General features: G+C 41.5%; 1 protein-coding gene across 2 annotated transcripts in view; it reads left to right on the top strand.

Moving 5' to 3' along the window:
- The window catches only part of LOC137334846 (uncharacterized), a 34,374-nt gene extending 20,768 nt beyond the window's left edge, over positions 1 to 13,606 (top strand). For both annotated transcript variants that reach the window (XM_067999911.1, XM_067999999.1), the window contains exons 2-3: positions 7,694 to 7,760; positions 9,336 to 13,606. In XM_067999911.1, coding sequence (XP_067856012.1) covers positions 7,729 to 7,760; positions 9,336 to 10,191 — 888 coding nt within the window. In that variant the 5' untranslated portion in view covers positions 7,694 to 7,728 and the 3' untranslated portion in view covers positions 10,192 to 13,606. The remainder of the gene's footprint in view (positions 1 to 7,693; positions 7,761 to 9,335) is intronic.
- Positions 13,607 to 13,840: the final 234 nt, after the last annotated feature.

Genomic DNA, 13,840 nt, shown 5'->3' with positions numbered 1-13,840 from the left:
CCATATGTTCTATTCTCCTACTGGAATGAAGGACCCTGTTGTTCTGTCATTGTACAATGTGTACCAGGAATCTGTTCTAATACACTGCAGCGTAAAATAGACTTGCTATCACACCCTAAGTCTCTTCCTAGTTCCTTGAAAGATTAAATGGCTTATGTTTAAAGTATTTATCATCTCGTAAATTTATCTTCTCTTACAAACTTGCACGTTCAGCACTGGGGAACAACATAGGACAGCTTATCGGAGAGGACTTGTGACCTCATCCTTCAATCAACTAGATTATCCTCAATTTCCTGCTACTGTTCCCACCCAAGGACATTATTAATATTTTCTCTCAACTTCAATAATAAAATACTCCTTCTGCAAATACACTAGCCATTGTTTTGTGTCTAAAAATGAAGTCCGTTTTAGTTCCAGCTGAGAATATCATATTGTGAGGCACGGTCTGTCTCAGAAGAATGACCTCAAGCATTTGAAAGAACAGGGGTCGAGTTGTGCAGTGGGTTAACACACTGTTCATTTATCCTGGCAGCTGGGTTTGAATCCAGCTCAGACTAGTGAAGCAAATCTCCTTTCTTTCTCTTCCTCTCTCTGCCAGTTGCTAAGAGACTGCAATATGAGATCTGAGTGTGCTGAAGTCTTTTAGAGCATCTATCTGTGCAGTACAACATATATATAACATGCTGCTGCCTCAGCCTCATGTCACTATGCAGTCTGCCTGCTGCAGCTGTTAGTGTTCCTTAGCAGAAACAGTGAGGATTGATTGGCTGTTTGGGCATGTAGGATAGTCACTGATATGTGACCGATAGATCAAATGTAGGGGCAAACAGCCTTTCCATTGTCCAAGATTAGTGATCCATTTAACAGTGAGAAGGGAAATGCAGCCATTTACTTCAGTATAACTGCAAAGGATTATATTTCCGTGGGTGAGCATATCTGGACAGGTGAGCCCACGTCACCTTAGCATAGATCAAAGAATCAGGCACAGCTCAGGGTAGTGCATGATTGATAGCTGCATCTGAAACCATTGAGAAAGAGGACACGGTCATTGGCTGAAACTGTTGTTAATGGACAATTCAGTGGCTAAGGGTCTTTCATTACAGGATTTTATTGCACCTCGGGCTGAAATTTCTGTGGGGATTCCCTGGTCTTCTGCCATAACTTTGGCGGGAAACCCTAGAGAAATAGTCTAAACAGCCATTTATGTGTTTCTCCGGGATTTCCAGCAATCTACCATTGAAGTTATGGTGGGGGCTCTGGAAACCCTTGCGGGAATTACTGGCGTATGTTTAGAGAGAGTGAGTGAGTATTGCCTTTATTATTTTTGTATTAAGGAGGGTAGTGGAATGTATGATTCACTGTTTAATGCTGCATACTGTTCATTCACTGTTTTATGTAAATAAAATTACTTGTTGGTCAAAGCCTGAGGTTTGGTCTGATAAGAGTTTGTATTCAGTCAACTTTTTGATGAGAAGACAATCACATGGCGAATCCTTGGGTCTTGCTGTCATTTACCTAGATACCAGACAGGTTAAGACACACTCCAGATCGTAGAAGACATGAGGTCCACTGGGGACAATGAAGCTGAGAAGATAGCTAGCATAAAATCCCCAAATCATGACAATGACTCTCGCAAGCTCAGCTTTGTTCCATATATACACATTGGAATTCCAAGTCCAAGTTATGTGTGACTTTTTCCTTCCTAAAACTTAACCCTCCCCTGGCTCTAGTCTAATGCATTGCAATTTTTCTTGAATTGTTTAAAAGATCTTGATTGGAAACAACTAATAAAAAAAGCTGTGTTAATAGACCAAATATATGCAAAATGCAGCACGCGATGCATATGCAAACCACTTCACCCACCTGCAGACCTGCTACGCACGTCTCTCTGCCTCCACTCCTGGCCAACTGGTTGGCAGATGTTGCTAGTATCAGTGTTCACTCCAAGGTAAGAGAATACCATCCATAGCAAAAGTGACAGGGTTCTATAAATCCATAGGATCTATGGTTTTAAATAGGTTGCCGTTTCTGGCAGCACAGTTCTGCTGCAAACAGAATTCTTTTGCTTTCTCTCACTGGAATGCAAGAAAAGGAAAAAGAATAGTGACGAACAGTGGCATAAGCAATGGCATTATCTAATAGTTGGGCAAGCTGTGGAAAGAGAGGAAGAAAATAGAGACAGCAGAAAGAGAAAGAAAAGAAAGAAGAAAAATCAGAGGCAGAGATGTCAACCAGGAACAGATTTTGTTCATCTCCACTATTTCACCTTGTATTTTCTTTACAAAATGATGGACTGACAACCTACTGCCAATGACTGGTGATGGTGTATGTTAGATACTGACCTTTCACCTGTGCCACTTGGGTTCAAGTCCAGCTTGAACTAATTGGACAAACATCTCCTCTGTCTGTTGGATGAAAGGGTCCAATGTGAAATGTTTTTGGGCAGCGTAACCAAACGCACTTCAGAAAGTTCATAGTGTGACTGGAGTGGTGCAGTATTGGTGTGTTATGAAATTGAGGCAAAGGCACAATGCTGTAATGCATCTATCTGTGCTACACATGATAGAATGGTTATGGCACAGAAGGAGGCAATTCGGGACATCGAGCCTGTGCCGGCTCTCTGCAAGAGCAATCCAGCTAGTCGCACTCCCCCGCTCTTTCGCTGTAGCCCTGCAAATTTTTCTCCTTCAGGTACCTATCTAATTCCTTTTTGAAAGCCACAATTGACCCTGCCTCCACCACCCTTTCAGGGGGTGCATTCCAGATCCTAACCACTCGCTGCGTTAAAAAGATTTTCCTCATGTCACCTTTGGTTCTTTTGCCAATCACCTTAAATCTGTGTTCTCTGGTTCACGACCCTTCTGCCAGTGGGAACAGTTTTTCTTTATTCACTTTGTCTAGACCATTCAGGATTTTGAACACCTCTATCAAATCTCCTCTCAACCTTCTCTGCTCTAAGGAGAACAATCCCAGCCTTTCCAGCCTATCCACATAACTGAGGTCCCTCATCCCTGGAACCATTCTAGTAAGTCATTTCTGCACCCTCTCTAAGGATGTCATATCCTTCCTAAAATGCGGTGCCCAGAATTGGACACAATACTCCAATTGTGGCCGAACCAGTGTTTTATAAATGTTCAAAATAACATACACCCTTTTGTACTTTGTTCATGGGATGTGGGCGTCGCTGGCAAGGCCAGCATTTATTGCCCATCCCTAATTGCCCTTGAGAAGGTAGTGGTGAGTCACCTTCTTGAACCGCTGCAGTCCGTGTGGTGAAGGTTCTCCCACAGTGCTGTTAGGTAGGGAGTTCCAGGATTTTGACCCAGCAACGATGAAGGAATGGCGATATGTTTCCAAGTCGGGATGGTATGTGATTTGGAGGGGAGCGTGCAGGTGGTGTTGTTCCCATGCGCCTGCTGCACTTGTCCTTCTAGGTGGTAGAGGTCACGGGTTTGGGAGGTGCTGTCGAAAAAGCCTTGGTGAGTTGCTGCAGTGCATCCTGTGGATGGTACACACTGCAGCCACAGTGCACCGGTGGTGAAGGGAGTGAATGTTTAGGGTGGTGGATGGGGTGCCAATCAAGTGGGCTGCTTTGTCCTGGATGGTGTTGAACTTCCATTCGCAACCCCTCAGATAATGAAGCAGTCCACGCCCACACGCAGCAATACCTGGACAACATCCAGGCTTGGTCTGATAAGTGGCAAGTGACATTCGCGCCATACAAGTACCAGACAATGACCATCTCCAACAAGAGAGAGTCTAACCACCTCCCCTTGACATTCAACTGTATCACCATCGCCGAATCCCCCATCATCAACATCCTGGGGGGTCACCATTGAATAGAAACTTAACTGGACCAGCCACATAAATACTGTGGCTACAAGAGCTGGTCAGAGGCTGGGTATTCTGTGGCGAGTGGCTCACCTCCTGACTCCGCAAAGCCTTTCCACCATCTACAAGGCACAAGTCAGGAGTGTGATGGAATACTCTCCACTTGCTTGGATGAGTGCAGCTCCAACAACACTCACGAAGTTCAACACCATCCAGGACAAAGCAGCCCACTTGATTGGCACCCCATCCACCACCCTAGACATTCACTCCCTTCACCACCGGCGCACTGTGGCTGCAGTGTGTACCAGCCACAGGATGCACTGCAGCAACTCACCAAGGCTTCTTTGACAGCACCTCCCAAATCTGTGACCTCTACCACCTAGAAGGACAAGGGCAGTAGGCGCATGGGAACAACACCACCTGCACGTTCCCCTCCAAGTCACACACCATCCTGACTTGGAAATATATTGCCGTTCCTTCATCGTTGCTGGGTCAAAATCCTGGAACTCCCTACATAACGGCACTATGGAAGTGCCTTCACCACATGGACTGCAGTGGTTCAAGAAGGCGGCTCACCACCACCTACTCTAGGGCAATTAGGGATGGGCAATAAAAGGTGGCCTTGCCAGCAACGCCCACATCCCATGAATGAATAAAAAAAATATGATTGACATTTGCATCACTGCCCATTCCATTTGGCAGCTGTGTGGGTTCTAATGTGACACTAATATATCATAATGAAAAGGCCTTTAATGGTTTATGGGTCACTATCACTAGTCTACAGGCCATACACATTATATAATAAAACTTAAAATCTAAGCTGCTACTTTCTTGTGTGCTGGCAATTCTTCAACTCCCTCCCCTATAATTCTCTGAAACAAATGGCATGGATCTCGAAATCCTGATGAAGGTATAATGAACATTGGTAGAGACCTGTATTTGCTTGCATTGATAAATACATTGTAATATCTTGCTATACGTTTATCAATTTTCTTCAATAATATGTCAATAGTAGAAATCTCGATAACTATTTAATGCATTCTTGTGCCCTGTGAAGTAATCAATCTGTAAATGATTGTATCTTTCACGTTAATTATTGTGCAGTAAAATTGTAACCTCTGGTTTACTTTTGACACTAACAGAAGGGAATGTCCTCCCAGTTTTTATACGATCTTAGAAACTGAATTACTTAGGCTAAGAATGTAAGAAAGCATGGGGCACAAATCAAACATTCAGCCCTTCCAGTAGACAGATCATGTACAAACATATACTATCATGGTCTCTTTCATTCCCCCAACACATTTAATCTTCCAGAGAAAAACTCTTAATAAATGCTCCTAGATCCCAAAAGGTAATTGAGCAAAACTCCAGAATATCTATCTCTCCCCACATCTCCACCATTCAAACCTGGTAGGAGGGTAAAAATATTAATTGTTTTTCATTCCTAAGTTCAGTTGTGGTGTCCTTACTGCTACCCTAGAGGACTCATCATAAAGCAGAGTGGAAGGTGGGAAGGTCCTCGTCTACATGGCTCAGTGGCCCACATGGAGGCATTGAAGTGTTCTGTTTTTTTGTTCTTTATAGTACATGGTTTTGAATATGGTTTTAGATGTGGGTGTGAATTGTATATAACAGACACAAAGAACAGACATTAACCCTCGACAGATATTCCTGCCTCTCCTCGGCCCCAGCGTAAATATCCTATCCCATCAATTATTTGAGCATCTCAGTCCATAACTTTCAATGTCATTTCCACTATTTATCCAGTTCATTCTGATCTAGATCATCAACACAGCATCAATTGAATCTGCTGATAGTCTGTTCCACGTATTCACTTTATGAAGAAAACATTTCTTCTAATCTGTAGACTCATTTGAAAGTTATTAATTTTTAACCTATGCCTAACTATTTATGTTCTTACAATCCAAGTTCAAATAACCTACTTACATCATAATCTATACAGCACTGCATTTTAAAGGCCTTATTCAGGATTAGGACATTGCATATTAGGCAATCCCCAATTCTAATAGTTCCAATATCCAACTCTGTCTCACTTCATTCTACCAGTGGTGCTAATATCAAATAAAACAATAAATAGGAAAACAGAAGAAACCTGGCTTGTTCTGAATAAGAACAACAGGCAGGGCATTAATAATCCATTTGTTAATGTCTATTCTTTGTGTCTGTTATGTACAGTTCACAGCCACATCTAAAACTATATTCAAAACCACGTACTATAAGAACAAAAAACAGAACACTTCAATGCCTCCCTGTGGGCCACTGAGCCATGTAGACTAGGACCTTCCCACCTTCCAACCCTGCTTTATGATGAGTCCTCTAAGGTGGCAGTAAGAGCACCACAACTGAACTTAGGAATGAAAAACAATTAATATTTTTACCCTCCTACTCCAGGGAACACTAAGACCAGTTGTAACAAGGACTACATTGGACTTAGTTATGATGCCCCCCCATGGTTCAGTGGACTGCCAAAATATGCTCTCTAAACTCACCAGAGATCTAGTGGCATCCATGGAACCACACCCAAGCAAAAGTAACCAGTTTCGGGAGAGGGCCGAGGCATGGCATATTTTTACTCAATAAAGCAACTCTAATAATTATCTAATGTATTCCAAGGAACATTTTCCTTTAATGAAATACAATTTATCCGGATTAACTAATATTTGGAATATTTAATTTTCTCAGATTATAGTTAATTTGTTTTACAGTCACAAAGTAGATTGCTCTCTTCAGTAAGTGTTGCAGGTTTCAGCTCACTTGATAGCCTAGTGGGTAAAGGCACTTCCTGGTATAGTAGTAAGTCCTACAAGCCAACAGGCCCTAGGGTCAGAGTCAGGGTTATTAGCTGATTTCAGTCAGGGCAGCAGTTTGGGATGCCACAGTTGGGAAAGAACAAATAGCAGCCAGGGTTCCTGCTCCTGATCATTATCCAGTAACCAATAAAAAGAGGAAATGCTGGAAATGGACAGCAGATGCAACAGCATCTGGAAAAGCAGGTTAATGTTTTCAGTAGAGGCCCTCCATCAGAACTGTTTAACAAAAGGGATAATAGACATTGAAATAGGATTTTAATTTCATTTTCTGATGATTTTTGATTATTTTAGTATTTCTCCAAGAGAGCTGAAGGCACAGCCTATCATGTGAACAGATGGATGTGTTTCTAACACCTTCCAAAGGTGGTGTTATATTTATCATGTTAACACTGAGTAGCTGTGAATTTACAGCAAACATTACAATAGAATAGAAGGCAGACTTGGAATTTTACAGAATCAAAGCAAAGAAGCAAAAACAACCCCCCCCCCCCCCAAGAACTCAATTATTTCCTTGTACTCTAAAGAAGCTACCTCTCACTGGTTATCCCTCTTAAATCTCTCTGCTCTTCTTCCAAAACCTTAATGTCCCCTTAGTCACAAACTCAAGACTTTGTTAGTTAAGAACTTCACCACTTGAGGTAGTAGGCCACAGCATCTGATTTGTTCATTTAGTTGTCTTTGTTAAATGATCTCTTCTATGCATGTGAGGCAACCCATTTCTTCCACTGCTTTGCGTTCAGCAGATCGTGCTCTGGGTCGTTTCATTCTCTTCATCTCTTCCATGCCTGGCGCTTGTTAAATGATACATTTCTCTAAATAGCATACAGCCCATTCCTAGCTGTAACACATTCCATTTTGGTTTAAGATCATTCATTTCTTCTTTTCTCTTCGAAGATGTCTAACAGAATTTAAGTGGTCCACATGTCCTGTTACATTTTGTACCAACGCCTGTATATGTGTCATAATTGTACTTACGCTTAATCATTTCAATTCCTTGTTGTCATATCCTGTTCCTGTTTATTTTTAAACAGCTTGTGCCTCCTAGGATTTGACGACAACTGCTCAGATGGGGTGCAGGTGCTGTAGAATGATAAAAAGGTGAGAAAAATACAAATTTCTGAACTCAACATATTCAGGATGGTGTTACGTACAGTTATTCTTGAATAACTAAACATGAAGACAACATAATTTTTCACTAGTAAGATTAAAAGCAGTATATTTTGGTGGATTAGTTAAGCAGTTTAATAAATATTTGAGTGGTTATTTGCCGCAAGATAAGTACGTGGGTAAAAGCTGCAGTGTACCCGTCCTCCCTGGTATTTTAGTCCAAAGTTTGCCCTTGTATACAGATAGAATGCATTCCAGATATTCACATGCACTGTACATCCATATTCATAAGCAATACACAGACCACATGAAAAACACAACCCAGAATTTCCTCGGAACTGCTCCCGCTCCACCACCATAAATTCGCCGGACGTGCAACGGAAACCTCATTTACGCAGATAAACAGGGTTTCCTCCACATTCCGGCGATGTCACAGCAGTGGAGCGGGAGCAGCTCCGAGGAAATTCCAGGCCAATGATGGTGACTTTACCTCTCCGCAGAATATTTCCTCAATTAAAGTGATTGTGTGTGCAATGAATCCAGGTTTAAACTGCATATCAATAAGGAAGAAGAAGCTAACAAGTATTAAAGCAAATTTCACAACTGCACTCTGTACAATGAGACAAAAACTTCTGGCTTCTATCAAAAACTCCACTCCTTTGCTACTGACTCCATACCCTTCCTGGCTGCTTTCTCAGACTCTATACAAACATTAGCATCTTTTTTGACCCAGCATTGAGCTCAAACCCCATATGTTATCCATCAAGATTGCATATTTCCACCTTCACAACATCACCCACCTCTTCAATGTCATCCTCACCCCCGATGAAACCCTTATCCATCATCACCCGAAATTCCAGGGTCTCAGCTCCACTGCCAGAAAGTGCAGCAGGGTAGGACTCGCAGGCTTGGAGGTCGCTTAAATAGCTTTCTCCAAAAAAAACTCTCTCCTCTCCTTTAAAAGTCTCCACAAAACTCACCTCTTCAACCAAAACTTCAGTCACCTCTCAACTCTCTCTCAAAGGCTCGCCATCCAGTCTTTTCTTCCTCTTTGAATTGCTTTAGGACATTTCCCTGAACATTAAAGCAATATATAAATGCAAGTTGTTGCTTATCTGCTGGGGAGGGAAGTACTCCACCTCACTTGTACATCTCATCAATACATTTCCACCTTATTCAACATTCCCCCTCCTTAAAGTTTATCTGCTGAGGAGCCAGGAACTCATGCTGGAATACATTTCCATAGGCTGCTGCAACACTCTAGTACAAATTGTAGCTCACCCATACCCCTGCCCAACAAATATTGGTTAACTCAGCACCAATCAGGGATTGAACCTGGGACCTGTCTCGTCTTTATGATTCCATATCACACCACATGGTGGATTTGTCCCGAGCGAGCAGCGGAGCCAAAGGGAGACTTTTATCTCATCTTTTTTTCCCAGAGGTGAAAGGGCAGTGTGATAACACACTCCATCACATGATCCACCCTTAACACTTGCTCAACAAATATTTCATCCTTTCAAAAATACAAACATAAGGCAACAGTTTTTTTGTTGTTTGTTTCAGGTACATCTTTGGACCAGCTAGTGTAAGAGAAGTGCCACCCAACAGCGTGAAAAATGAAAAAAATTATAGAAATAATGAAATTAAACATGAGACATCATTCCACAACACGAATGCCAAAACCAACAATATCGTTGCTTCAACTTTGGACAAAATAATAAACTTGGAAGAACAAAATGTAGAAATAATAGGAAAGGAAACTAATGTAAGAGAAAAGAATATAACACGTATACAAGGTAAAACAGTGGAAGATGTCAACGACAACACAGACAATGATGCAATGTACGCACTGAATAATAAATTAGTGCATCAAGGGTCACACACAGTTCTACAACAAGGTGAAATAGTTCAAGCCACCAATACAAATAACTGGTCCTCAAACAATAACTTGAAAGATGCATCTAAAGATGAACTAGTACATCACCATGACCTAGAAACAGAAGGTGATTGTCAAACACTCAATGGACCATCCACACAACATCCTGCTGAAGCGGAAACCATACAAGAAGTTTGTGCAGTCAGTCAAGCAGGAGAGAAAACAACAGACAATAATGAAATTGACGTTGTAAATAACGGTAAATTGTCACACATGCAAAATGATGAAGTAACTCAATGCAATCTGGAAACTGACATGGATGAAATCAAAAGTTTATCCAACCCATCTTCTGATAAAGAAATTAATACTATAAATGGGCACAAAGATCTAGAAAATACTCCTCCTGCTAATGACGGAGAATTCACCAAGAACTTGCTTGAAGAAGTGAAACTAAGGATAGAGGGGGAAGATCCAGAGGTGGCTGCTGCACTTGCAGCACTTGAGGCAGCAACAGCGGGAGAAGATGATGAACTGGAGGATTAGACTAGACTAAATGTATGTGTCTTATTGAAGCACAACTGACTTGAAATATGTAACATAATCTTGGGTTTCAAATGACTTCCCAAACCACCTGAACCTCAAGACTGCGCAGCATCTGATTAACATACTGCAAGCCAGCTATTGTTATATACTGAAAAGATTCTAAAAGATACAGCTACAGGAAAAACCTCGGGCCTGCTGTGGCGGCATAAATACAGCAGAGCAAGAATTTTGCACCATTGCTGACTCTGCTGAAGTATCTGTGGCCAGGGCAGAGTCACCTGACTTAGATATTTTTGGTGGGTGACCATGCCAATTTGGGCACAACTTGGGTCCCTATTAGAGGGGGCAGCGTGTGAAAGATGAAGTGACGATAGCCGCATGGGGGAACGCTGGCAGTACCCCCTAAAAAGTGCAGATAACGGTGAACCGCTCCCTTTACAAGAAGGCCAATCAAAATAAATGACAGAATCAGTTCCAGGGTCTTCCAAACCATGTCCCTGGTGGGCCCTAATCCCACTGCAACAATACCTGGACAATTATTTCTTCCCAGCGTCTAAATCACTGAATAGAAAAGGGGCAGGAGCTGCAGGAAATCTGATGGGGAAGCCGTCTGGCTGGTCCCGCTTTCTTGCCAGGTTACATAGTTTGAATGGGTCAGGTGGAGGTTCTGTTTGTCCCAGACCCCAATGGAAACTCTTGCTGGCTCCTCTTCTCAACGCACCCAATCTTTCACTTATACTGGGTCTTTGTCTGAGTAAATTCAGGCCCATAATCTTTTCAGTTTACCATGGAGTGGTTTGTATCATAGAATATTACAACACAGAAACAGACCATTTAGTGCATCAAGTCTGTGGCGGTATTTTTCTTCACGGGCCATCTAGTTTAATCCCATTCTCCTGCTCACTCCTCGTCCCCTTTGTCATTCCTCTTCTTGAGCAACTAGTCAATTTCCTTTTCATTACGTTTATGCAGTCGTCTTAAGCAACAGTTTGTGGCAGAGAATTCCACATTCTCACCATCCTTTGTGTAAAAAAAAATGCTTTCTAACCTTCCCTTTAATTCTTCCAGTTCATCATTTTGCTATTCAACCTCTGATCCTCCATTGCTTTAAGACGCCTTCATCGGGCAGGGAAAGATGGAACTAACATATTTATCTCTATCCTCTTTACACACCTCTAAGTTATAAAATTAGCTCTGGAACGAGCTGCCAGAGGCAGTAGTAGAGGCGGGTACAATTTTGTCTTTTAAAAAGCATTTGGACAGTTACATGGGTAAGATGGGTATAGAGGGATATGGGCCAAGTGCAGGCAATTGGGACTAGCTTAGTGGTATAAACTGGGCGACATGGACATGTTGGGCCGAAGGGCCTGTTTCCATGTTGTAAACTTCTATGATTCTAAGGTATTTTATTCAAATCTAGTTACCTGAAAGTTAACGTGCAGGTACAGCAAGAAATTAGGAAGGCAAATGGTATGTTAGCCTTTATTGCAAGGGGGTTGGAGTAAGGAAGTCTTGCTACAATTATATCGGACTCTGGTGAGATCACACCTGGAATACTGTGCACAGTTTTGGTTTCCTTACCTAAGGAAGGATATACTTGCAACAAAGGTTGATTGGATTGATTTCTGGGATGAGAAGATTGTCCTATGAGGAGAGATTGAGTAGAATGGGCCTATATTCTCTGGAGTTTAGAAGAATGAGAAGTGATCTCATTGAAACGTATAAAATTCTTAACAGACTTGACAGGGTCGATGCTGAGAGGGGAGAGATACAAAAGGGTCCAGAGTGGCAATTTTTTCACTCAAAGGGTGGTGAGTGTCTGGAACGAGCTGCCAGAGGCAGTAGTAGAGGCAGGTACAATTTTGTCTTTTAAAAAGCATTTGGACAGTTACATGGGTAAGATGGGTATAGAGGGATATGGGCCAAGTGCAGGCAATTGGGACTAGCTTAGTGGTATAAACTGGGCGACATGGACATGTTGGGCCGAAGGGCCTGTTTCCATGTTGTAAACTTCTATATAAAGAGGCTACATCCTGTGCTGATACAGTTAGCAGTTCAATTTATTGGAAGTGGATTTCCACGGGGTTCTCCCGCTTGCCCACTGTAACGTCAGAGGAAGAGCCGCAAAAACCCCAGAGAAGCGACCTAAACATTCTTCTGCGGCTCTCCCACCAAAATTTGAGTGGACGAGCGGGAGATCCGCTGCAGAAATTCACACCCTTAGAATCTCTCCTCCGCTTCGAATGGCTTTGCTATGCTATACTATTCTAGCTCGATTGTTTTTCCACAGGCTGTATGTATGCTGCGTGAAAGAATATTTTTGTTTTAATGCAGTAGAAATTAGAACACATGGTAGATTCAGTCCCCACCGCATATAGCGGGCGTGTTCATGTGGACGCAATTTGCCTGCTATATGCGTTGGCTGGCATAACGCAGTAGTGTTAATAAAATGAAAAATCATTTCAGTTGCAGTGCCATATATTTTTTGTAATCCCAGTGGCACAGTAGGTTTCGTATACTAATACGTTGAGCCATGGAGTGGATATCTTTGACAAAAATTTGTAACTCAGGGCACACATACTGGCTTGCTCCACATACAAGTGCACAGGAAATGAGATTGTGTACCGACAGAGAGAGGACAGTTGAAATTCTTGCTGCAACATGTGCTAAAGATACCTGTGGCTGAAACATTAATAAAAACAAGAGAGTAATGTAACAAAAAATAGCCCAGGAGGGGCAAACTAGTGAGTAAGCACAGCTATTTCTACCCGAAATAAAGGGAGCGCTTAAGACTCAATAACCGGCAACTTTGAAATTGAGGTTAATGCAAATGGCTAACGGTTATCGCTTTTTGGCTGATAGAAGCGACTGCCCCTTTTAAACGTGGACGTTTTAAGTGGTGGGGACTGTAATAGTAAAAAGCAAACACAAAAACTGCCACAGAAATTATTGTCCAGAGATCCTGAAACGATGAAACATATTGTATATGTTACAAAAGGCATATGTACTGACTGTGAATGAAAACACTTACCACATTACATTACTCTAAGAGGAAGTGAGAGTCAGTATTCTGGACTAACAAGTCTCAGTATGACTTGATTGGGAACTCTGTACATAATATATTACATATTCAATATTGTAAATAGCATTTTGAACTGTTACATAAATTGTAAAACTTTTCTATAACTGATAATGCTTTATGTGAATCTTAATATGCAGCACACACTGGTTAATTAATAAATATTGGAGAGCTGCAGAGAAAAAAATATAGCACTTTTCCATTTAGAACTGTGTTAATGTGAAAAATATTAATTTATATAAGGAAACATGAAATATATTATTTCTCAAAGGTTTTATTTCTCAACACTTTATCTGGTCTACAAAAAAATATTTGCTAGAAATTCAAATCCTCCATTACATTGTAAATTGTATTCAATAAAGGATCCTCTCTCTAAAATAAAAACAGAAAATGCTGGAAAACAGTCAGGTCAGGCAGTATCTGTGGAGAAAAAAACAGAGTTAACGTTTCAGGTCAATGACCTTTCATCATCCTCTCTCTAAATATTGTCTACAGACAACTGGAACTTCAGGAACAATTTTCTGGTTAAGATTTCTTTTCTCCAGAAACATTTATAGGATTGCAAGTGTG

Source organism: Heptranchias perlo, chromosome 1 (genome assembly GCF_035084215.1).
Source record: "Heptranchias perlo isolate sHepPer1 chromosome 1, sHepPer1.hap1, whole genome shotgun sequence".
Classification (NCBI taxonomy): Eukaryota; Metazoa; Chordata; class Chondrichthyes; order Hexanchiformes; family Hexanchidae; genus Heptranchias; species Heptranchias perlo.
This window is presented reverse-complemented; position numbering and strand designations above follow the sequence as displayed.